At 51.8% G+C, this 26,444-nt stretch overlaps 1 protein-coding gene across 1 annotated transcript in view; it reads left to right on the top strand.

Moving 5' to 3' along the window:
- Window positions 1-26,444, top strand: part of IL17RD (interleukin 17 receptor D) — a 91,366-nt gene that overhangs the window by 59,190 nt on the left and 5,732 nt on the right. Inside the window, exons 6-12 of the mRNA XM_032966670.2 lie at window positions 13,099-13,143; window positions 16,443-16,648; window positions 17,018-17,092; window positions 19,388-19,445; window positions 20,611-20,727; window positions 22,223-22,407; window positions 22,981-24,337. Coding sequence (XP_032822561.2) covers window positions 13,099-13,143; window positions 16,443-16,648; window positions 17,018-17,092; window positions 19,388-19,445; window positions 20,611-20,727; window positions 22,223-22,407; window positions 22,981-24,337 — 2,043 coding nt within the window. The remainder of the gene's footprint in view (window positions 1-13,098; window positions 13,144-16,442; window positions 16,649-17,017; window positions 17,093-19,387; window positions 19,446-20,610; window positions 20,728-22,222; window positions 22,408-22,980; window positions 24,338-26,444) is intronic.

The raw sequence follows: 26,444 nt of genomic DNA on the forward strand, positions 1-26,444 counted from the left end.
TGAGAGGATCGGTGAGAGGCGGGAGGTGGGGTGGTGTTTGATGGCAGAGGGGCTGGGTCGGGGCAGGGGGGGGCGTACATCGCCACCACGTACGGTCAGGGGTGCGGGTAAGCGGACGGATACTTCAGCCGGGTCTCCTTGGAGGGGAGGAGGAGGAGGAGGGAGGGGAGAGTGAAGAGAGATGGAGGAGAGGAAATGCGGGAGTGTTTGCAGGCACTGCCCAAAGTGGGACAGTCGATGAACGACGGCAGCCAGAAAGCTGCACGCCGCCGCCACTCCAGGAGTTTGCATGAAGTTTAGATCAAGTGGGTGGGTTAAGCGCGCGGCCTTTTAAAGGGTGACGGGAGAGTGGGGGAGCTGGTCACAGTAGACAGGACACAGATACTACAGGGGTCAACACTCGAGTTGTACTTTAATTTTTGTAGCTTTTTTTTTGTTTCCAGTCGTGGCCGGGTTTCCTTGACGAGGAGGGAGCCTGGCTGGAATATTCTGAAAAGTGGCGCTCTCGCGAAAAACGCTGAACTGCACGCTCGCTTCGTCGTTCGTAATGCGTACGTCGTTAAATGCGGCGGTACGTCGTTTTTAAGTTGTGGCCGGGGGCGTCCGACGGTGTGCGTTTTTTAACAGCTGGGCATCAATATGCACGAGACTCGTTTGGTGGAAGTAGATCGTGAATAACTGATTTGAGTTTAGTGTGACTGCCATCCCCCCCCCCCCCCTAGTACAAAATGTCATTCGGTCAGCGTCCGTTATCTAACCAGTGGACGCGCAATACACCACTGATGGGCAACCCAGACGAGTTGGTGGGCCACACGAGCCGCCCTCCTTCCCCCTTGTGGGGGCCTCAAGCTCGACATCGTGCTAACCATAACCCCACACATCACCGCTAGATACACCTAGACCCCAGGCCACCACGAGGGGCTCCACGGGACATAGGTTACCCACCACAGGTGTTGTGTATAGTGTAGTGTAAAGCATGTGTAGTGTATGGTGTAGTATGTAGTATTGTGTGCAGTGTATAGTGTAGTGTAAAGCATGTGTAGTGTATGGTGTAGTATGTAGTATTGTGTGCAGTGTATAGTGTAGTGTAAAGCGTGTGTAGTGTATGGTGTAGTATGTAGTATTGTGTGCAGTGTATAGTGTAGTGTAAAGCATGTGTAGTGTATGGTGTAGTATGTAGTATTGTGTGCAGTGTATAGTGTAGTGTAAAGCGTGTGTAGTGTATGGTGTAGTATGTAGTATTGTGTGTAGTGTATAGTGTAGTGTAAAGCGTGTGTAGTGTATGGTGTAGTATGTAGTATTGTGTGTAGTGTATAGTGTAGTGTAAAGCGTGTGTAGTGTATGGTGTAGTATGTAGTATTGTGTGTAGTGTATAGTGTAGAACAGTGATGGGCAACCCAGATGAGTCAGTGGGCCACGTGAGCAGCTCTCCTTCACCCCAGTGGGCCGCAAGCTCGACATAGTGCTTGTGCACTGACCATGGCCCCATGCATCACCCTGGGTACACCTAGACTAGGCCTCCATGAGGGGCCCCACGGGACACAGGTTGCCCACCACTGCCCTACACCTATTGCGACTCGCGAAACGACAATCGCCTCTTTTTTCATGGGCGACCTGGGTTACACAGAAACTCAACGCGTTCGTCAATAACGCCGTGGCCGTAACAGAAAATACATAATGGGCAACGTTTTTTGGCAGTGGCCCTTCTTTAGAGCACATCATTTATGTGCTCAGAATGAGGGCCCGTTTGCCAGAAATATCAGCCTCATGTATATCCATCCGTTGCAAGGCACTGGTGATGACGATTGTGATGATGTTTTTTGTTGTTGCTGTGATTGTGCTCCACTACCAAGGCAATCCCGCAACTTTTTGTAAAACAAACGAAACAACCAATAATTGAATCGAATCGCTCCTGCCCTTGGATTATCACCACAGCAGATGGGTTTTGTTAAAACCGCCTAAAAGTGTGGCGTCAGGTTTTAGTGAGCGACTGCTGCGTATTTTTATCCAATGGGATGTGCACCGACAGTGCGTGTTATAACGTACGTTAATTACCCCTAAAACTTTGATGCGTAAAAAAGACGTAATTTTTCGCTAATCTAGAGCCTGTTTGGTCGGCAGCGAAATCCCCCGAGTTAACTCCCTTTTCTAGAGATTCGTGCAGTTGTTTTGCGTCTGCCGTGTGTGTGTGAGTGTGTCTGTCTTTCATTCAATGGGGAGCGGTAGTGTAGCGGTTAGCGCGCTGCGCTATGAACCTGGCGACCCGGGTTCCATTCCCGCTCACGGCCAACACCAGTGACGATTATCTGAACCGGTCCCGGGCCTCCCCTAGGTCGACTAAGCCTCAAATGAGTAGCTGGTGCGGTGGATAAAAACATTGCCACTGGGAAGACAAAGGCGGTCGGGCGTGGTGCTGGCCACCCATCCCCTCGTGTACCGTTCCGGCCTTCATAGGTGCTCGCTAACAGCACTTGCCCCTACAGTCTGTTAAGGCTATACGGGGGATCTTTGTCTTTATCTTTGTCTTTCATTCGGACTCACAAGGTGTCTCATTGCAGCCAAGCCAGTACAGGCAGGCCAGCATTGTCTGCAGCAGCAGCCGCCTTTTTTTAAATAGGAGGCATTTATGGTCAATTTGCAGGTGGGTAATTTAGTGCTGGATAAGCATGCAGTGGAAGAAAGCTGCGAATCTTGCAACATCTTAACCAGGGGTACGGAGGGACGTCCGTTTGAACTTAACTTTTTTTGTCTTTCCATGTAAGGCCCACTGAGCTCTACAGCTCTTTTTCAGAAGCGACCCGGTCACACACGCTTGCATGCACAAATACACGCAAACACAAATGCACGCAGATACGCGCGCACGTGCAGGCACTTGGACATGAAGGCACAGATCCCGCGTATTGCCGTTTCAAGGCTGTTGGGCCCAGTGTCGTTAGCGAGCACTTGTACACATGCGCACTGACGGACAGACGCACGCACGTGCGCACATGTGCGTACACAGAGACGCGCACACAGGCGCACACCACATGGGACCGTGCCAGCGGGCAGTGAACCCCGCCCACGGTTGAATGTCCTTTCCAGATCCCTGATGAGCGAAGCAGACTTCCGAACTCCTTCCCCAATTCCGGTGCCCTCATTACGCACGCACACAAATCTGTTCACGGATCTGCCTCCCCGGTGGACCAGAAATGCAACTCACATGGACTCTTACCACATTTCCCTGGCTGTCTGCAACAGTCGTTCGAGTAGAGACCTTGCTGGGAAATGGATGTTCAAGCATCGGATTTGGCTGTTATCTTCAAGATGTGACGTGTATTTTTCCACAGTGAATAACAGATTTAGAATTTTACAAGTCTATAAAATGATTTATCAGCAGGGCTCTTTTAGCTTAACTCTGAAGAAAGAGAGATCTCGACATTTTAGCCGGCCCGTCTTCATTTAAATGTAGATATTTAAAACACGGGAATCCAGAGTGTTGGGGTCGGCTTGAGTGTTCCAGCGATGCACCTCTGCAATGCAGCGTTGAGTTGAACACCCAACAGAGTGGAACGTGGCTACTTGTGGACACCAACAGAGTGGAACGTGGCTACTTGTGGACACCAACAGTGGAGCGTGGCTACTTGTAGTCCGTGCCGGTGCTGCGCAGCGCTCGACTCGAGCGCCCACAACAAGGGGGGCCATGGCCGACATCCGTAGCACCGACGTCGACACTCCCCAGATTGTGCTTTCCGGCTTTCTGTGACCATGCTGACCCCCCCTGGTCTTAGCGGCCAGGTGAGGGCACGGTCAAGATTCGCTCCGCGATAGGTCAGAGTGGAGTCGCGTCGCAACATCGCTGCCGCAGAAGGTGACTTTCACGGTGCCTTCAGCATTCCGGTTAGCGAGGTGAAATGCAGTGACCGTTGTTTTGTGGTGGTTTTGTTTTTGAGCCTCAATAGTCCGGAGAGCTCCCCTCCGTCGTGTTTTGCTCCCTCCGTTCAAGCTGGGCTCGACATCATTGAAGGTGGCTGCTTGAGTTTGGCAGAGCAAGGTCGTCTGTAAATGCAAATCCGCGTGACCAATAGAGAGGGGATTGGGGGAATTCATCTTTTTCCCCACCTCCGGCTAAGCTCAGTTATGGGTTCAATGGTCACCAAGCCTGGAGCGGGTCGGTGACCACCTATGAAAACTGGGTTTTAACACAAGTTCTAATATCCTGCTTTTGCCGTACGTGTGTGACCTTTAATTTCCCTGGGTGATCTTGAAGCTCCGGTGTTGAGGCCTTCGCGCCCTGGAAATTGACCTTGCACCATGGCGCGCGACCTTATACCAAGACAAGTTACCCTCCGCGGCCCCGGCGTGTCTTTACGTGCCACCGGGTGACCCTTCTTTTCCTGCAGGGTGACCCGCAGCCCTGGGGCATGTGACCTCGCTCTTTCACGCGTGCCCGCTTTGGGATGCAGAAAGCCATCCGGGCGCCTCGGCGAAGGGCCCCTTGCGCCGTGCGTTTGCGCTTTACGAAAAGTAAGCTGAGGGAGGGGAGAGACTGCCGTCTCTGCATTCATTTTGTAAAAAAGTTAAAGTCCTCCCGGTGAATTTGGTTGGTTTTGCCGCACCGACCGCAGATGGAGTGGGTTGACAGTTGAGCCGTGTTCTTCTTTACAAGACAAAATGTGAGGCTCGTTCGTCCACCATGGCCAAAAGTCTTTGTTCCTTTGTTTGCAGGCTTCTTTTTTTTGTTGTTGTCCATGACCACACATCACGCTCACGTTCGATGTTCACACCCTTTGCAAATCCCGCTCGTAGTGCATTCACTTGATGCGCCTGTATATTTATTTATTCATCATGAAATTATCCGTAATGTTTCTGCATTGTATGTTGTTAAATTAAGAATAATTGACGGCCCCTTGTCAGTCCTCTGCTAGCATGAAGGCCTCCCCATGCCTAGTCAGTTGTGAGGGTTATTTGACCATACTTCACTATGCTGCTTATCACGAGTTTTATGGAGGTTGAGGGGGGGTCGCAAGACAGCTTCAAATCTTACTGTGGCCTGGAATCAAACTAATTTCGCGAGGTTCATAACATAGTGCGCTGACCACTACACCACTGCTCATCCCATCCCTCGATTGTCCCGACCATCATTAGAAACATCACTATATTGGGAATTCTGAAGGTGAGCAGGTAAATACTAAACTTGGGCTAAAGAGTGTTCTGCCGAACGGAATAAAGAAATAAATGAGCAAAGAAAAAGGGGAAATGCAGAGCCCCTCCGGTAAACTCTCCAGCTCGCCGTAATCGGAGCGAGGTGGCATTCGGACCTCGATTATTGGCTGTCGAGCAATGGCGGAGCCAGGATTTTCAGGTGGGGGGGGGGGGGCGGCAACCCCTCCAGCAATGAAAAATGATAGAGGAGTTGTTAGTAAGTAAGGACTTGTCCCTTGCTTTTTATTCGACGCGTGTGCGGCGATGGCGCAGCCATCGATCGAGGGTCAAATTCGAACTGTGTGTGATCGGCAACGCGCTCGCTGAATGTGAATGCCTTCAGGGAAGTCGTGTACTCTATATGCAACTGCGCACAATTCTGAGTCACGTATAACTGCTTTGCTGTTACTTATTGCCAATTATGGACTCAGACTATTGTCCTATCATCTCATAGAGTCCCTGGCACGTAATATGCTACACAGTGGCAGTGGGGGTTGAAAAATGCCGATTTATTACTGGCTCCGCCAGTGCTGTCGAGGGAACTCGCTGATTAAACTGCATCACTCCTGCCGCTGCTGTTAATGTCGGCTAGGGCAAGCGGAGAGGAGAACTTACAGTGAGCGGACGATAGCTTCGTTTTTCACGACCACCGGCAACCGGGATGTGTTGGCACAGGGGGAGCTTGGTTGTGGCTCAGGGAGGGCCCGGTTGTGGCTCACGAAACGGCACAGGGAGGGCCCATTGTGATTCAAGAAACGGCACAGTCAGGGAGGGCCCATTTGTGACTCAAGAAACGGCGCAGGGAGGGGCCCGGTTCTGTCTCAAGAAACCGCACCAGAGCTATTGCCAGAGTCTCCGCACTTCTTGAGCCAGGAGCTTCTTTTGGGGCATAGCTCCTCAATGTGGCTCCACAAAACAATTTCTGGAAAATGGTTTAGATGTTTAGGTGTTTCCTTTTTTTCTGGCTATTTGAATTAATACAATTAAAAAGCCTAAAGTTTTAATGTAGCCATGGATTTTTTGGGGTAATTTGATTAATTGCCATATTGACCTATTTGTGATTATGAAGACATGTCCGCTCATGGGGGTTGTTTGACCATACTCCACCACGCTGGTCGGTGCACACATCGTTACCGGGTTTTATAAGTATAGTGCGTTAAACACTGGACCACCACTCCACTTTGTTGAAGGATTACTACGTAAAAATATTATAATAACGAGAACTTCTATAGCGCCGCATCTTGGAAAGTCATTACAAGGGCACCAGAAAAGCACAGTAGTAATCGTGGGTCTTCGTGTATATTTTTGTTTTACTGACCCTAATCTACTTTAACAGAGAACAAAGAGAAATATATCTAGATGGTTGCATCAAACAACTCGTCGTCGAATTTTCCAAGCGGAGTTTGTCGCTTCGGAGCAACGCAAGTTAATGGGGTGAGGGGGGGGGGCGAAAACAACACGTGGTGGTTTGTACAACAATCCACTGTCCACTAGGGAACCTTGGCAATATGCATCCCTTCTCTGCACAAGTGCTTCCAGTACAAATCGTCCCGGTGTTTTGTATAGCTCCGTGATGCCGGCACACGCTTTTGTCCCCTGGTCTTGTTAGGGCTTCTTTAGTCCAGCCCTCTGAGCCTCCGTGCGCTTCTGCCAAATCCTTAGTAATGGCCGTAAGTAGCGGTGGGGCCCATTCAGCTAGGCTAGGGTGGGGGGGGGCCTCCCTGTGATCGGCTAGGCCTGGCCATTGGGCCGAGACGCGTTGCCACAACGACCGGGCCTCCGCCTGGCAGTTGCCTGGCAGTTGGTCGCAATAAATGGATTGAAAACAACCCAGGAGGCTTGTGTGTGCAAGGAGGAGAGGTGGAGGGGGAAGGACGTTGATGGGAGGGGAGAAAGAAGGGTTGGTGGTTGGTGTGCAGGAGGAGGCAGTAGGGCAGCGGGAGGTGGGGGGGGGAAGAAGGAGCTGGGTAGAATTTTATTTTTTTAAATCAGCAGAGGCAGAGGGTCACAAAAGATTTACGCTGAAAAGAGGGGCGCAGTTAAGCTGGAGCTGCGGGCCATCTTTGTTGGCTTGACGGGATTAGGTCCCTCCGCTGGCCCGCACCTTTGTAAGAACAAGACCTGGCCGTCGCGCGCACGGCCGAGTAATAACGAGGAGCCAGAATAGCCGGCGCTGGACGCCACGGGGCCACGGGAACCCGGGGACGAGGAGGAGGGCGGGCGCCATTCAAGTGCAAGTCCGCGAGTCTGTGGGAAACGCCGCGTGCGTTTCTTTAACCTCTCGTGTCAGCGCACGTCGATTTTTACCCCCTGGGTCTCTCCGGGTGGGTGGTTGGGTGGCTGGCTGGCTGGCTGGGGGGTTTTCTAGAGAAGAAACAAAACATTTAGAAAAGGAAAAAAAACACGTGAAAAGTTGACCGTTCGTTTTCGAACTAATTAATTGGCGGCGACTTTTTTTTTTACCGAGCACATCAGGATTCTCGATGCGGCTTCGAGAGGCGTGAAATGTAGGGTCTCGGTGGTGGTGACGCAGCAAGGCTTGGTGCTGGGATACAGAGACGTTGCCCTGCTTTTGATGTTACGCCATGAGATTGGTTGCACTCCCATATGTTGCACGTAAATGTATGTAGAAGTTTTTTTTATCCGCACCGTACATAGCCAACCGTGCTAATCGGTATTTTTGTCAATCCACCGCTGGATGAGGGGGTCTCCTCATGCTGATCATACTTCACCATGCTGGTCAGTGCAGGCGGGTGAGGGCAAAAAGCATAGACGTCAATATCGTGCAACAGTGGATTTTGTTTCAATGTATTCTGCCGAAAACGTTGCTCCGCAACAGCCTATAACACCCGCTGTACGCATAGAGGTCGCCTATTTAAGCAGTGTCTAGTCTCCAACGCTGCTTGACCTCTGAGGTCGGGCGATCGGGCGCAATGCAGGTGATTTGCATGTTTAGCAGTAAAGCGTCGTATAGTTATCAACTTAAAAACGCTTATCACATCCGCAAACACGTGCAAAACACTACCAACGCGCGTATTCCTTCGAGACTAAAACTCAATGACGGATTGGGAAAAAAAGATTCGTTCCACGTCGTGCAAAATAGCAGCAGCAGCAGCAGCAACAACACCAGTTTGGCGTGTCTATGGTGGACAGCCCGAGAACGGGAGTCCCCACTCTCGTAAAGTGTCCGGACTGTGAAAAAACGTCCTGGTGCACACCAACACTTTAAGGGCCCCCGCGAGGTAAGAGCAGTTTTGCCGCGACGCGCGTACGTTTCTGTGGCCGCTTGTAACGAGAGTGCAGTTTTCGGGGTGATCAGGCTTTCTTCATTGAGCATTTAGACTCCCCACGTGTTTTTTTTGACACGCAGGACTGTGGGGGCAGTGTGTTCGTTCGTACGTTTGTTGAACTTTTTTCGCGCCGTACGTAGGCAACCGTTGCTAATCGGAGGTGCAGGGGGAAGGCCAACAAACACAAAAAGCACTTCTGAAGAAATACAAAAAGCAGTTCTGTTTTTTTTTTAACAAGCACAGCTTCAAAATACTGTATTTGCAATCACCGCCACCACAATGGCTACAGCTTAATACCTCGGCAACGCAAATCAATGTTACACGTCACTCAAACGTAGGCATAAGCCTGCACATTGAATTCCATAATGCATTGTTACAGTTGATGGCCTGAAGCTTTGACTGTCGTGTGCGTGTACGTTTAACTTCTTTGATGCCATACGTCGTCAACCGTGCTACTCAGATGTACAGGGCAAGGACAACAAACTAAACACAAAAATCAGTTCTAAAGAAAGGAGTTTTCAGTCTAGCAGTTCTAAAGAAATACAAAAATCAGTTCTAAAGAAAGGGGTTTTCAATCTGGATTGAAAACTTAATTTAGATAGAAAACTAATTTCTCTAGAACCGCTTTTTTCCAGAAGTGCACGGCACCTGCAGGGGTTGGACTTCCAAGGAAGCTTGCCGGCCGTGCACGCTGGCATGAGCGAGAGAGCAGCGGTCCAACCGTGGACCCGCCGCACCGTGGATGAGCCGCTTGCTTGAAACGTGGGGTGGGAATTGACGCGCGAGCGGAGGGTAGGTGGAATGCGAGAGGTGCACCTGGGTGGGTGTGGGAGAAGGTGGACGCGCCCTCGCTAATTGTGGCGCTGTTCCAGACGCCGGCTGAATGAAAGGTGGTCTGGCGTGGGGGTCTCTCGCAGGAGTTGCCCATTAAGGGATTATTTTTGCTCGTGTGAGCGAAGGTGTCGTGTGCTTGGGGCGCTGCCTCGGGCGCCAGTGAGTGCACCCACACACGCACAAAGATAAAGTTAAAGATTTTCCAGTCAGACTACGTAGGCCGTTGGGGCAAGTGCACTTGGCGAGCAGCTATGAATCAGAACTCTTTATATATCCTGGAGAAATGCGATGAGCTATGAAGCTCTCTTTCACAGATGTCGAGTATGAAGGCCGGTACGACGTGTGAACGCGGGCGGTGTTGCCAGCAGCATGCTCGGTCGCCCTTTCCTCCCCAGTGCTGATGTTTACAAACCACGCCAGATACTTGGAGGCCCAGGAATGGTTCCGATGTTGGGCCACAATGTTGACTGCGAGTAGAAAGCGAATTTAGGTGGCCGGGTTCTTCGCAGTGCATTAACCACCACACTACCACTCCCATACCCCCCAAACAATACCAATACCCGCCATTCGCCACTAGGTGCGTCACCACGGTGCCTGTGCCAGGCCAGGTGTACTTTGAGGCCACGTGACGTGTCAAAGGCTCACTGACAGAAGGTGACGGGACAGACCCAGGTGCCATGGGTTTACTGACTGAGATGGCTGGCAGATGCACCAGCTGTGCCCCCTACTGTGCCGGCTTGTTGCATTATCGCCGCCCGGCGCTCCGCTCGTTGTGAGTGTCGCTCCTCTGCCCTCCGTTGTTGTCGGAGGGCGACTGCCTCCAACTGACCAGTAGCGTCCTTCACTAGCCTCCTCAACAGCCACAGACTCGCACACGCGCGAGCGCAATGTATTCCTGAGGTATTGCCGTAAGGCTGGCGAGAAACTGGGAAAGGCGCATACACAGAGCCCGCAGAAGCGTGCGTTGAGTGTGGAGGAACGCGCGCGTGTGCGCGGCGATGGCGGCAGGAGGTGGGAGGGTGGCGTTGTTTGGACTCTGGCAAGAGCCCTCAACCAGAGATCTTCGCCTGATACGGCAGAGTGCACGTCCCCTCGGCGGAATGCGGCGGGGAGAAGTGATAAATGAGCACCTGGGCAGGTGGAATTGGCGATGGATTTTTTTATTTTTTACCTGCTGCAGTCGCACGAAATGCCGAGGTCATACGACCCCCGCCGCTCGTGATAACTTTTGGAACCGTTGGAAAGCTGCGGAAGCCGCAAACTGTTGGAACTTGGAAATATGGTTGTACCAGGAAAGATCGCGGTCTGCCTTGCTTGTGTGCGGTCGGTTTCATTTTCCGTTGTTTTGAATACCCAAACAAAAAAACTCGTCTCTCTCTTGTGTCCGGGTACCGGGGGAAAATTCGCAGAAGTTCCAAATATTTTTTGCGTCGGGAGATCCTCGGTTGCGAATTGTTTCCCAGTGATATGGAGCAACAGCATGAAATAATGATGGAAATAAATGCGGGGTGGGGGGGGGGGGCATGTCTCCTGTCATCGCAGTACTCGGCAGTGTTGCGTGCTGCTTTTAAACTGAACACGAGTGTTCCTTTCCGAGGATCTCCACTTGCCCTCGAGTATTCTGCTCGATATTTTTTTAAATGTTTTTTCAGCCGCCACTTTTTTTGGCTGAACAGATTAAAAGTTTCTTCCTCTCAGATGATGTGCCTGATATCCCACTTCTGTTAAAGTATTTGCTCTGGAGCTCAACCGAACTGTCCTTGTGTAATCTCATTATGCAATCTCTGGAAAGGCAGAACAAATAAATACATATCTTTTTTTAATAAAACCATGAACCCCAGCAAACCCCCTATTTACCACGAGTAGGGCATGATCAGATTTCATGCTGAAAGAGGGCTCGATGAAAGAATGTATTCTGGTCCTTTAAAAAAAATGCCTTACTGGAATGACCCGAAAGTGGATAATATTTTTCACGGTCGTAAAAACGTTACAACTAAGCTTGCAGTACGAATGTACAAACAATACGCGGGTGATTTTCATCCAGCTGTCCTGTAGAGCTACCAGCACACACGGCCTTAGCGACGTTGTTTTTGACTCGGACTTTATTTGAGCTATGCACAAATTCTTGTACAAGAACGACCACAGCCCGAGAACGTCGGCAGTGGTGGCATTTACAGGTCACTGCAGGTTGGGGGGGGGGGGGATGCGTTTTGAGTTGACGTTTGCCGACATTGTTGATGGCGGTGGCAAACGTTAATCAAGGTTATGGTGGCAGAGCCGGATGTGTGATTTTCGCATGAGCAGTGATAACTTGCCCACGTTAAAATTCGGCTCGTACTGGCAGGAGTTTGTGCGATGCCTGGTGACTTTGTGGGGGTAGCATGACCACTTCCAACGGGGAACGCAATATTACCAGACGCAAACTGGAATAATCATCGTCATTGTCGCCGACGACTCTGCCATGAGCGGCAATGTCATCGCCACATTCATCACCACCACTACCATCGTCACCACCACCATTACTATCGCTGCCACCATCAACAGGGCCACCATCCTCGTTATCGTGAAACAAATGTTATTATTCGTTGAATTTTTTTTTGTCATTGGTCGCCAAGGCTTGAGCAAGATTGTTTACTCACCTTTAACCCCAAAGGCCGCACGCCTGATGACACCGACATTGACAAAGATCCCCTGTGTAGCCTTCAACAGAATTCTGGGGCGCAAGTACTGTTAGCGGGCACAAATTTCAGGCTGGAACAGCACACAAGGGGGGGGGGGGGGTGGCGATCGCCACGCCTGCCCACCTATGTCTCCGCAGTGCTTGTGTTTACATGCAATATCAGGTACCCATTTAAAGCTGAGTCCATCCATGGGAGACCTATGACCGGTTCCAAGATCAATTTCCACTGATATTAGCCTTGGATGGGAATCAAACCCAGGTGGCAAGGTTCGCAGTGCAATGTGTTAACTGCTACGCCACCACTCCTGCCCTCATGTAATACCCAACACACACAAACTTTAATTGTAATACACAACACACATGTAATACACAACACACATGTAATACACAACACACACAAACTTTAATTGTAATACACAACACACATGTAATACACAACACACATGTAATACACAACACACACAAACTTTAATTGTAATACACAACACACATGTAATACACAACACACATGTAATACCCAACACACACAAACTTTAATTGTAATACACAACACACATGTAATACCCAACACACACAAACTTTAATTGTCATACACAACACACATGTAATACACAACACACATGTAATACCCAACACACACAAACTTTAATTGTAATACACAACACACATGTAATACACAACACACATGTAATACCCAACACACACAAACTTTAATTTGTATTACACAACACACATGTAATACCCAACACACACAAACTTTAATTGTAATACACAACACAAATGTAATACACAACACACATGTAATACCCAACACACACAAACTTTAATTGTAATACACAACACACATGTAATACACAACACACATGTAATACACAACACACACAAACTTTAATTGTAATACACAACACACATGTAATACACAACACACATGTAATACACAACACACACAAACTTTAATTGTAAACAGGTGAGAGACCATTAAGACAAGAGTCTTATGGCGATGGAGATTGGGACTTGTGAATCCTTCTCATGCCTCTGCAATCTGTGTTGTGTATCGAGTCAGTCTAATGATGCTCTCCCCCCCTGTCTCTCTCTCTGTCCGTTTGTCTGCAGCCTGTGAGGAGGTGGTGGGGAAAGGAAACAACGAATGCATGTACGGTGAGTGTGCGGGCACCATCTCGGCTCCCACACACGCGTCGCGCGAACCGCACAGCCGCGCCCCCGTAAGAAATGCATCGGCAAATAAAACTAAATAGGGCCTCTTTTGCGCCTGTAATTCGACTGGCTGCGTCTCCCTCCGACACTACACCTGGTTCTGTTTTACACGGAGGTTCTCTTAATTATAACATGGCCAAAAGTTATAAGGTTGCAACGTTTCAAGTCCCAAACAGGGGTCCACTCAGTCCATCGCCCCTCGGGGGACCAATATAGCGAGTGCTCTTTTGCTGCGAGTCAGCAACGGTTGTCTTTTTGGAGAGACTGGCTCCTGCCACAGGAATATGGAATTTGTTCTGCCGCCAACACAAGATTAGTGCCTCCCCCCATTGCTGATTAGAGCAGCAAGACACATTGCTTGGCTGATGAATTGTGAAATGTGCGCTCACGATCCTGGCTGTAAAAAAAAACACAACGTGGCTTTCGTACGTATGTATGTTGAACTTCTTTCGCACCGTACGTAGCCAACTATGCTAATCGGAGGTGTGGTGCGAAGGACGGCAAACTATGGGTCTCTGTGCGAGTCTCAATTCGAAGGCTGTTTTCCGACACTACAATTAGATTTGGAATACTACAGTTAGCTTATTTCCCTGTGCATGTTTAGTTTGTTATTTTGACAGCATGGTTTTGGTATCTTCACGATTCTCTGTTGGCCTTATATTCCGTTGCTTGAGGTGTAAAATTTGACGGCAGTTTTTCTTCGCCGCTGGGAACGTGTAACGCCTTTGTGAGTATAAAATACTGTAATATTACAAGTTAACGTTCGCATGCTGTTGTGCACATCTCCTGCTTATTATCAGAAGCCAGTGGTGAAAATTCCACATTCCTATGGGTCGGGGAAAGTTAATCCATAGGACAAGCACTGTTAACTTCCCACCCACAGAGTGGCAGTCCTCTTAACGGCCCCAAGATTTGGCAGATTATTTATTTATTTTTTAGATGTTATTTATTTCCATAGCAGGAAGGGCCTTAATGAGCTGTGTTGTTTAGGCTCCATTTCATGGAGCGTCCTGCGTTGACACAGATGGTACGCGGCACGGATCTTAATTACAATAATTGTTGCGACTTGAACTCCCAACATCTTGATTAATTATGCACGTATGTTGAACTTATTTCACACCGTACGTAGCCAACCGTGCAAAGTCACGAGTTCTAACCACTGCCGCCCCAGTCGGACGTAGTTTACTGCCCATCGAATCATCCTTTGTCCTGGGTCAACCTGAACTCATGCGAGTGCTCGCACTCTCACAGTGCCCTCTCCAGCAAGCCGTGCAGTGAGACGCGGTGGTTCCCAATCTCTCTTGAGCTGTGGACCCACTGGCAATACTCAACACACGTTCACACACCACCGTACATAGTAACATTACATAGATTGGTGTAGTTTTACTTCTATATATGGGGGGGGGGGGGGTGGGCAGGGGTTCGTTTGTCCCTAACATTCGGAATCGGGGGTGCATATAATACATTTATTTTTAATCTGAATTAGCAACTGCTGAAAATAAATTAATAAAGGTTTCCAGTTTGGGCGGGGCGTTGCCCCCCCCCCTCCCCCTCGTCGCAAACTCCGTCCATGAGTCTACGTTTAGTTGTGTGAAGAAAATCCGATCCGCAACAATTAAGTGTGGGGGGGGCGGTTTGCTGTGGCCTCGCAGGCCTCCTGCGATTCGCGCAGCGGAAGCCGGGTGGCAACCACTGCTCTAGAGTGGTGGTTTCTCAAACTTGTTTTGGCCCATGGACCGCTCAGCCGATGCAAACATTTCCGTGTGCCACCCTCCCACCCAGCCCCCTTCCACCCCTGGCAGCAAAACGCATTCAATTCTCTCTCTAAATGCCAGGAATACATAATGATTCATATGGCCAGAACGTATTTTTTTGTGCGCAGCTATAAGGTTTTTTTGGGTTTTAAGGTAGGCATTTAGATGTTAGGGTTATGGTAGTTTCATCAGGGTAGTTTGCTTAACTTCATTTTGAAGATAAATATCATGAGTAAAATATTAATGTCCAAAGCAAAAGATTTTAAAACGTCATTATTGTCCAGATCAACCCGCGTTTAGCATCACAGCCCCCGCCACACACCACCTGGAGGAGCGTCGTGGACCGCCCGGTGGTCCCGGGGAACCGCGCTGTTGAGAACCACCGCTGTAGGGGGAACTGTGCTGGTGGTGTGAATGTCTGCACTGAATTCTGCCACCTAGTGGGGTGTTCTGGATCGGAGCTAAGCGTGCATTTGGTGCTTGCAAACATTGAAACAATTCAATGTTGCACGTTCGAATGTCACCCTTATTCATGGCCCATAATACAGTGTTTTTTGGGTTAGATCGCGTAAGTATATAAACGTGTCATTAATCTGGCTGTCGCTTGATGAAGCTAGTTGTAATTACTGGCGAAACGTCGTACTCAGATTGTAAATGTTGTGGCTTGGCTCTCCAACAAACCGGTGTGCTCTACTCCTAACGAATTGGCATGTTCTCTTTACGTGACAAACCTTACTAATTGGCTGTGTCGGGTGGTGGCGAGTTTAACGACGCATTTATATATTTACGCGATCTAACCAAACAGAAAAAACCTGTTATGGATGATATTGGTCGTAAAAGCCTCCTACGTGTTAAACTTATTTATGGCGTTCGTAAATCTGGGCTTGCCCACCTGTCCGGTGACGGAGCTTTTAAATGAGAATTCACGGTGGTGGTGGTGGGGGTGTGGTCAAGGAACACCCGGCATAGCCGCTCATATGAATCACTGTAGTCGTTTTTCTGGACATCGCTTTTGAGGTTGCCAGGTGGCCCAGGAGTCCGAGCACTGAGTAGGCACTCTTGAGATCATGGGTTCCAATCCAAGTTTCAGTCACCCCTGATTAAACCAGAGTCTCAAGTGCAGTGAGTTGAGAGCCCCCAGCCCCGTCGACCAAAAACACCAAAATTTAGCATTCGTTTTTTTCTCATAAAAAAGAAAAATCCCTGCTCTGACAATAAAATAAAAAAGAACAACCCATGAGTTTAACAGCCATGCGACAAATATCCCTGTCGCAGGATGTACGTGAAAGCAGGGCACTCTGCATTTTGGCCCGACAACTACCCCACCGGCTTCTGCACTGCGAACTCAATTATTCCAAAGACAAACGCACGTTTTACCAAGCGTAACATCATCCATGCGCGGGGGGGGGGGCGGCAGCGGGGAGCGGCGGTGGGCGTGATTTTTCAATGCGAAGAGTTTTCCTCTTGCGCATGCCCCCGCGCGCGCAGACTGGTTCCCCAAGACGGTGAACGTGACGCAGCAGGGCACGGACGTGAACGTGACCTTCGACCTGGCGCCGCCGTCGTTTGGCGTCGAGTCGTACGTGGTGTACGCGGGCGTGCGGCCCGAGGCGTGCGCCGCTCCGTCGCCGCCGCTGGGGGCCGCCCTGCTCGCCTGCTCGCCCGTCTCGGAGAACAAGACGGCCGTGCGCGTGGTGAGTGCCAAGTGGCGGTGGCTGGCCGGAGCGTGGCCGCGACGGCGGCGACGGCCGGAGTTTTGTTAGTGGTGGTGGTGGTAGACACCTGGAGTCGCCCGACTCGTCGTACGTATTTACGTTGAACTTCTTTCGCCACCGTACGTAGCCCAACTGTGCTAATCGGAGGTGCGATTCACATGTACAATTGGTGGTCTTATCTTCGTTTATATGTATAGATTGGCTTCGATGAATGCTCTTAACGTAATAAAAAAAACAGTGTAAACAAAGAAACATGTAGCCTTGTTATGTCGTGTTACAAGGTCACGTGCTTGTGGTGCTTTGGGGACCCTCATTGTTCACTCTTCTCCCTGCCCCCCCTGATCGCAGCCCAAGGACAAAAACTTCACTTACGGCTGGGTCAGCCTGCGCAACCTGCAGCCCGGAGCCACTTACGTCATCGAGGTACCCACCGCAAAACATCCGCCTCTGATCGCGAAAATATAATAATTACGGGAGTGCTTTGGCAGTGGTGTGCAAGCTCAATGTGATAATTACAACTCCATGAATTTCGTCACCTTCGTCATTAGCTTTGGCTTATTAGACAATGTCCTATTTTGGGTTAACGTTTAACCCGGCCAGGTGGCACGGTTGTAGAGTGAGCAGCTTGCAGTCACAAGGTTTAGAGTTCAAATAAGGTTCAGAGGTCCTGGTTGGTTGGTTTACTCAGCCCACCATCCCTTCTGGGGCCTATACAATGAGTACCACTTTGTGGGAAAGTCAACAGTGGCTGTCCTATGGATAGACGCGTGGACTCATTGGGCATTGATCAGAGCAGAGAATAGAGGGAAAGACTTTTGCTGACTTATATTCGGAGACCGTTTATTTCATTGTGGTACCCTGAAGACACTGGGCAATTTTCGTTTATATATATTTATAAAGCGCCTCTGATGACGGCTGCTGATATGATAAAAACAACTGTATCAACAAAGAGAGTATTTCGATGGCAGGGGCGTGGCAGGGGATGAGGAATGGGTGAGCACGATCGGGGGGTGCGTAGGGGTTAGGAACGGGGATGGGATAAGTGGAGCGGCGGAGGGAGGGAAGAGGAACAGAACGGGTAGTGGAGAAGCGGTGAGGCTTTAAGGAGGTGGGGGTGGCGGCTTCAATGTAATTCTTCAGATTTTCAGCTGTTATTATTGGCTCGACACTTTGCTGTCGTTAACTCGGGCTTTGATTTTTTTTCCCAGCCCTTGCACTGCTTGATAAGAGAGAAGAGTTTCTCTAGGTTTCACTGGGGGAGGGGCAGGGGGTGGAAAGTAACAACTAATGCAGCAAAACCGTTTGCAGCATTCACAGTGACTGGCGGTGATGCTTGTTTACCTGGGAAAGCCTCTCGCTCATCTCAAATCCCGTGTATTTTATTGTTGGTATCCCCCGGGGAGAAGACCCATTGAGCCAGCACCAAGCTCTTGATCAAGGGTGACCCCCCCCGGGGGAAGGAGGAGTGCAGTCCGTTCTCCTATAGCCCGGTAGTTTGTGTTCCCGAAGAGCACCGCTTTATGGAAAAATCGCTTTATAATAAATCATATATAATGTAGGGTGAAGAACAGTCCGCGATAACACGTGGGGTGCGTACGCAGGCTGAACAAAGACCGAGGCTCGTGGGTCGCGTCGAGAAGCATCCAGCAGCATCCCGCCTTGTGCGATGACGCTACTCGTGCGACGGAGTTCCGTTCACTCGATCGCGTTATAGCCAATTCGCATCCGCGTTTAAAAAAAAAAATGTGTTCCCTGATACATTCATCGGGTTATATCCAAATCGCGTGATGAAAGCAACAGACTCTACTCATGACCCTTTTTCAGGCGGGCCGTGCCAAGTTCTTGCAGTTGGGGGCGATGATTGCTATGTGTACAGTAATCCCCTCATTTAACGCGGTACAGTAGTGGATGCTTTCTTGAAAAGTGTCGCATCGAGCGAAAACGGTGTTAAGCGAGGAATTTCCTGCTTACTGAATCACATTTGCACTCTACAATCAGCCTGCAGCCATCCCACGGCGGGGAAAATACCTCGGCGGATGAGGAGGGTACGCCGCCGCGTTACTTTATGACTCCGCTCAGGTGCGCAGCTCACGAAAGTAGTTAATCACGGACCCGCCCAGAATCTGCGTTGCAACAACGGGGCGCGCTCCGCGCTGTGCGAACAGTGCTGCAGAATAGAAGAACCGCGTTGTTGCCACGACGCGTTGTTGCCACGACGCGCTGTTGCCACGACGCTGTTGCCACGACGCGCTGTTGCCACGACGCTGTTGCCACGACGCGCTGTTGCCACGACGCGCTGTTGCCACGACGCATTGTTGCCACGACGCGCTGTTGCCACGACGCGCTGTTGCCACGACGCGTTGTTGCCACGACGCGCTGTTGCCACGACGCGTTGTTGCCATGACGCGTTGTTGCCACGACGCGTTGTTGCCACGACGCGTTGTTGCCACGACGCGTTGTTGCCACGACGCGCTGTTGCCACGACGCGTTGTTGCCACGACGCGTTGTTGCCACGACGCGTTGTTGCCACGACGCGTTGTTGCCACGACGCGCTGTTGCCACGACGCGTTGTTGCCACGACGCGTTGTTGCCACGACGCGTTGTTGCCACGACGCGCTGTGCGAGGACTCGCCGTGGTCCACTTTTGAGTCCAGGCGAGAGCGAGTTTACACGGAGTTGCTACTGGTGGACGATGACAGCTCCGGTGTCCTCCCCCAGGTGTCTCTGAACAGCGTGGACGCCCAGAGGAAAAGAGCCATCTTCACCGTCACGCACGGTAACAGCCGTACCCTCGCGGCCCTCTGCGCCTCTCTCCTTGCGGTGGGGCGGGGGGGTGGGGGGCTTCGTTGACGCGAGCGCTGCGTTTAGCGTCGTCAGTTCGTCCACAACTGCTTACTTGCTATCTTCCGTGGCATTTTGTCTGACCGTGCGACCCGAAAAAGCACCCCAATCGGGAAGCGGTCATCCCGAACAAACCGAAAATGTCGCGCTGAAATTTTGAACGGTGGTTTCACGATATTGCAAATGGACCAAGACGCATGCATACACACGGACAGACGTTTGCAAATCGGGCTGCTCAGTCTCACTCGCTTCGAGTCATGCGCTCGCCAAATGTTTCTGCCAATTCTTACATTAAGCATATTGATGTGATGTCTGAGATGACAAAGGACAGTGTAATTACTGCAGCAGTAATAATAATGTTTAACACTTAGGCTTTCGCGACCAATATCATCCGTAATATAGTTTTTTTTGGGTTAGATCTCATAAATATAAATGTATCGTTAAACCCGCCACCACCCAACACAGCCAACTAGTAAGGTTTGTCACGTAAACAGAACATTCCTGGCGAAATGTTGTAATCAGATTCTAAATGTTGTGGATTTGCTCTTCAACACACTGGTGTGGTGTACTCGCAACGAATTGGCACGTTCTGTTTACATAATAAAAAATGTACTAATTGCCTGTGTCGGGTGGTGGCACATTTATATTTACACGATCTAACCCAAAAAAACCTCTTATGAATAATAATATTAGTGACAGTAATGATGAGCAATGATAACAGTGGACATGAATTGTAATGACAGCAGCGACCGCGATGTCTTTGGTGTGACGACGACGATGGTGTGACGACGATGGTGTGACCACGGTGACGATCGTGTGATGACGGCGACGATGGTTTGACGACGATGGTGTTGACAACGGCGGCAATGACAATGTTCTCTCTCACGGCGGGCGCGCAGCGACCGCGATGTCTTTGGCGTGACGACAACGATGATGGTGTGACGACGATAGTGTGACGGCGGCAGCGATGGTGTGACGACGACGACGATGGTGTGACGACGGCAGCGATGGTGTGACGATGACGACGATGGTGTGACGACGGCGGTGTGACGGCGACGGCGGCGGTGATGACAATGTTCTCTCTCGCGGCGGGCGCGTAGTGTCGCCGCCGTCCCCGTGGAGCGGGCCTCTCCGCGCCATCGCCATCACCGTGCCCATCGTGGCGGCTGCCGCCGTGGCGACGTTCCTCACGCTCGTGTGCCGCAGCAACACGCAGGGTGAGACGCCGCCGCCGCCACGCGCCGAACATCACGGTGTGGGGGGGGGGGAATAAATAATCTTTTGGGAAGACTGACATCGCGGTGGCTATGAGATGTTAACTGCCTCGCCAGGTATACAGGAGGTCGTGGGTTCGATCCCGACCCCTGACGCTTGCTGCTGTATATTTGGAGTTTGCGTGTCTCTCTCTCTCTCTCTCCCCGTGGTCGCGTGGATTTTTCTCCGGGTCCTCTGGTTTTTCCCTCCACATTTTGACATATGCATTTCAAATATCTGGCACATGCTAAGCCGCTTCGTTGTATGCATGCATGTTGAACTTCTTTCGCGACGTATGTAGCCAACCGTGCCAATCAGAGCTATTATTTGTGGTCAGGTAAGGTTTAGTGGGCCTTACTTGGTAAAGTAAAAATTGCCTAGTTGAGTTTTCTATTCCTAATTATTCTCTCTCGCGTCACAAACCAAGAGAGTGCAAGGTCGCCATGAGCAGAGCAGGCGGTTAGCCGACGTGCCCCAACGCGTCGATGAGTGCGTCGGTCTAGCCGCGTGCTCTGCTAGCTCACGTCTATGGCCGTTAGTCGTCGTCCAAGTAACGCCGGCTGGTGACCGTGTGCTCGTTTCACGCCGCAGTCCGTCGCGGTCTCTCCGCGAGAGGCGACCCTGCCGCTCTCTCTCACCAGCCCATGTTTTTTTTTTCTTCCGCGGTACGCCGCGTTTTAATAACGCGGCGCCGGCTGACCGTAGCCACAAAGCCGCCTTCTAGCGCTATCCGCGCTCTTAAGCCGATCCCTTCCGTGCTCCCCGCCGGCTCTTTGCAAATTTGCGCGGCGTGGGACGGTAACGAGCGCGCTCGGTCACGTCGAGGGCTTTAGCGGTGGCGCCGGGGCGCTTGCAAACGTGTCCCCGGTTAGCGTCGCGGGGAGGTGACGCACGGCGGCGGGCCTGTCCACCGTGTGCAGTGCAATGAAACGTAAATGGTCTCGGGTGTCAGATGTGCGGCTAATGGGAAACACTCGGCCTGGCGTGGCCTCCTTCCTTTTTACTCCCTTGCTGTTTCCTCTCTCCCTTTCCCTCCCTCTCGGCCAACCATCTTTGTCCTCTCCCTATCATTCTCCATCCCTTTTATCGATCCCTCCATTATTTTCCCTTCATCATCACTCTGCCATCGCTACCTTAATCCACCACTCTTCTGTCATTCTCTTCATTACCGCTTTTCCCTCATTACCACTCCTTTCCCTCCCTCTCAATTCTTTCACTCTCCCATGACACTCTATCCTTTCTCCTGTCTCTACCTCCTGACTATCCACTCAATTGCTACCCTATCACTCTCCCCTCATACTCTCCCTCCACCATCACAATCTTCCCAATCGCCGCTCACTCACTTTGGCCCTGTCCACCTCTCCCGTTCCCGCCCGCTCGCCCCCTTCCCCTCGCCTCGTCCCGGCTCTCTCTCTCCGTGTGTCCCCCGGCTCTCTCTCCGTGTGTCCCCCGTCTCAGCCGAGGGAGGCTACCACGAGTTCACGGACGACGAGAGCTCGGAGGTCTGCTCGCAGTTCGTGGGAGCGGTGGGCGAACGCTCACGCCCCAAGATCTTCCTCTGCTACTCGGGCCGCGACGGGCAGAAGCACACGAGCGCCGTGCTCCACCTCGCGCACTTCCTGCAGGAGTGCGCCGGTTGCAGGGTGAGCGAGCCAGCGGGCCAGACAAGCGAGCGTTCCGCTGATCACCTCTCCCCCCCACCGATCAAAACCTCCTGCCCGCTCACCCACCCCCACCTCGTACCCAAACACGCATTCGCCCACGATGGTCATGAGGCATGTAATGAATGACTTCCCTCGCAATTCCATCGGGCGTCACGATTTATTCTCTGCAGGAATCGATTCGTAAAATGTAACGTGCGGTGGGTCAAACGTTTGACCGTTTGACCCACCGCACGTGCCGTTCCCGAAAATCGCGACCGGGATGCTTTTGTCCAGTTGCGTCTCGTGAGTGTTTGGTACGTGGGTGGATCACAGGAGTGCGCCGGGAAAAGCCCACCACACCACACAAGGGGAAAACAATTCCAGTCCTCGGATAGGTCCAACCAAATCAGTCACCCGTGGACTCAACCCAATTCCCCGCTGCCACCTCGCAGAAGTTTGAACACCGAGCACTCGGTGAACGAACGACTCAACCCACCCGTCATTTAGAGATTTACGTTGACGCAGTGGCACGACGTGGCTCCACCACCCCCCCCCTCCCCACTCTCCTTTCAGGTGAGCGTTGACCTGTGGGAGCAGCTGATCATCAGCGCCGAGGGCAAGCTGGACTGGCTCGGCCGGCAGATCAACGAGTCCGACTTCATCCTCGTCGTCTGCTCCAAGGGCCTCAAGTTCTTCGTGGACAAGCGCCGACGGCACAGGGGGGCGGGGGGCGCCCACGCCGGGAGGGGCGCGCGCCGCCGCTCCGGCCAGGGCCTCGCCGACCTCTTCATCGCGGCCGTGCCCATGATCGCCGAACACCTGCGCCGGCAGAGGGCCCCGGCGGGCGGCGCGGACGGTGAGCGCGCGGGGGCGGGCGACCGCGTCCTCGGCGTCTACTTCGACTACTCCAGCGAGCAGGACGCGCCGGCCGTCCTCGAGCTGCCGGGCGCCAAGTTCCGCCTCCCCGAGGCGCTGCCGCAGCTCGTGGAGCGGCTGCACGCGGGCCGCGACGGCGAGGCGGCGGCGGCGGCGGCGGCGGCGGCGGCGACGCCGCAGGAGCGGCGGCGGCGGCTCGACGCCGAGGGCCTCCTGCGGTCGGCGGCGGCGGGCCGCGCCCTGGCCGACGCCGTGGCCGACGTGCACAGCTACATCCGGCAGACGCCCGACTGGTTCCAGCGGCAGTGCACGCCGCCGCGGGCACCGGGCCACGTGGACGCGACGCGGCCGCAGCCGCCGCCGTCGAGCGCCGCGTCGGAGAGGGAGGAGGAGGGGGCTGCGGCGGGCGCCGTCGGGTGGAGCCACAGGCGGCGCGGCCGGGACGGGATGGAGAGGATCTCGTCCGAGCGGGGCTGCGTGCAGGCGCCGAGGGCCGCGTGCGGGCGAGCGACGCGCGGCTACGGTTCCGGCCGCGCCGCCGCGCGGTCGGGGGGCGGCGCGTGCGGCGGGGGCGGCACCACGTCCGTCGTCGTCGTCGGCGGCGGCGGCGTCGGCGGCGGCGTCGGCGGCTGCAGAGCACGAGCGGGCGGCCTGCTGAGCGTGCCCGTGATCCGGCACGCGCCCCGGGCGGAAGATCGAGACGAGGACGACGACGGGAGCGACGCGGGAGCCAAGGAGAGGCACGCGGGGCTGGGCTCGGCGGAGGCGCGCGGAGGGGAAGCGGCGCTGGCGTCCCTGCTGCTGCTGCCCCGGCGCGACGCGTGCGGCTCCCCCGACCGGCAGGCCCTGCGGCTGCTGCGCGACTCGGGGATTTACGAAGCGCCGCCGTCCCTGACGCGGGGCGCGTCGCTGCCCTCCCTGGCCCAGGGCCCCTCGCTGCCCTCGCTGCCCTCGCTGCCCCCGCTGCAGCACGAGTCGGCGCTGCCCCTGCTCACGCCGGAGCCCGGCGAGACCGACTCGACCACGGGCAGCATCTCCTCGTCCTCGGGGCTGGGTGAGGCGAACGCTCGGAGCGTCGCGGTTCGGTTTGCCAGCAGTCGACCGCAGGGTCCCGTCTGAAATGCGGCGGTACTCTTGTAACAAATTTGGCAAATTTTATCAATTTTTTGGGGTAAGTTTTGCCAAATTTCTCACGAAAACTCGGGTCACCCGGGTAGCAGCGGCTTTCGGTTAAGCGTCGAACGAAGACGGGCCACCGCATCGCTCGCTTTCAGGTGCGCTTCTGCGGATGTCTGGAACGCTCTTCCTTCTGATGTTAGGAAGCCGCTGGGAGCTGTGCACTTTTAAATCATCGTCGAGATTGACAATTCATTTATTTAGAACTGGGGGGGGGGGGCAGGCGGGGGGGGCAAGCATCCTGTTCCAAAAATATCAAAACTTCTCTTCTGCATGTACACGGTGTCTACGAATATAGTTATCGATCTACTGCTGGATGAGAGCCTCCCCACTTCATCACAAAGCATTGTTGTACTGCACTTGGGTCATGAGAGTTAATAAAAAAAAAACTTTGATTAATTTATTTCGCGTACTTCACCATGCCGGTCACTTCACCGTGCCGGTCAGTTCGGGTTTGTGACGAGGGATTTCTGGGTGTGGGAGCGTCAAAGTACAGTCCAATAACTGCTGTACTGCCCTCTGCTGCCTAGCGCGTAACCTTGCACACAATATGACAACCGGTTGTGTGCGTGGTGGTCGCCCATCCAAGCGCTTTTGCAGGCTCTCAAACATCCTTAGAGCTCGCCAGATTGAGCACAAGCTCCCTTTAAAATATTATTTTTGCAACAAACATGTTTGATACCCAGAGTTGTACAAAGAAGAGAAATGGTTGGTTTGGGACCATTAGCTAATGTGCTTTGAGTAGATGATGGACACACACGTTGAAGGTGTGTGTGTGCTTGTGCTATTGTTCGTGATGTTTTCTAAGTAATGCTTCTCTCATCTATAATCTTGGTGCGAGAATTATCTAGAATCCTGAGAATAATCTTTCTGAGTATTGTTTCATTTTTCACAACAGGGGTGGAGTCCATGAATCGTCGAGATATAGGGTCGTGATTTGAGTCAAGAGTCGATGTTCTTTGCAATGTCATGGTGAATGTGGCGGGCACTGTTAACTGCGTGGGTTACGATAACCTACTATAACAAACATGAAGCGATAAACATTGATTCTCGCGCGCAAAATTAGCATAAATCAACAAATCAATGCATTGTTACAACTTACATTTTTTTATCAAGCTTTATTTAATATGAAAATTTATTTTAAAAACTCATATCGGGCAAAGCCGACCTCGGGAACGCCTTTAGTTTTAGGTTTTTTAAAAAGACGCAAATATTTGAAAATGAGCTTTAAAAAGGCCACCTCGTTGTGAAGGTGAAGTAGTCTATCAAAACATCTAACTGCTGCTGCTGTGCCACACACAAATCGAATGTGTTTCCCACACTGATAAAACAAAGTTGATTCCTATTCTTGGTTCTTTTGGTAAAGTCACGTAGAAGGGAAACAATAAAATAATAAAAATATAAAACAATAAAATTATCACGACGTTTCGACTGCAACACAAGTAATGATCATCAGGTGTGAAAACCACAGCAAGAAAATTTGAAAAAAGTGGCGTTTTTTTTCTAATTTTCTTGCTGTGATTTTCACACCTGATGATGATTGCTTGTGTTGCAGTAGAAACGTCGTGAGAATTTTATTATTTTACATTTTTATTATTGTATTGTTTCCCTTCTATGTGACTTTACCGAAAGAACCAAGAATATGAATCCCTGCAGTCACGAAAGCTTTAAATCAAAAGTTAATTCCATCAATGTACAAACTACTCCTGAAGAGCTATCTCGTGTCCATTTGAATCTCCGTTTGTACAGGGGAATATCTTACGACATCCTCTGCTCCGAATCGGCATCCTTGATTCCGCGTGCTTGTACCGTTTGCGTGTTGAACTTCGTTCGCACCGTACGTAGCCAACCGTGCTAATCGGAGGTGCGGAACGGTGACCCCCATATGCTTCTGGTCTTGCTCGCGTTTGGAGATATCTCTTGTTGCTTTCGAGCGAGAGCCCATTAGCCACCTCCTTTCATCTCCGCTCCCCAAACCCTCCCCC

Source organism: Petromyzon marinus, chromosome 36 (assembly GCF_048934315.1).
Source record: "Petromyzon marinus isolate PM22_M1 ecotype Great Lakes invasive population chromosome 36, UKy_Petmar_22M1.pri1.0, whole genome shotgun sequence".
Lineage (NCBI taxonomy): Eukaryota > Metazoa > Chordata > Hyperoartia > Petromyzontiformes > Petromyzontidae > Petromyzon > Petromyzon marinus.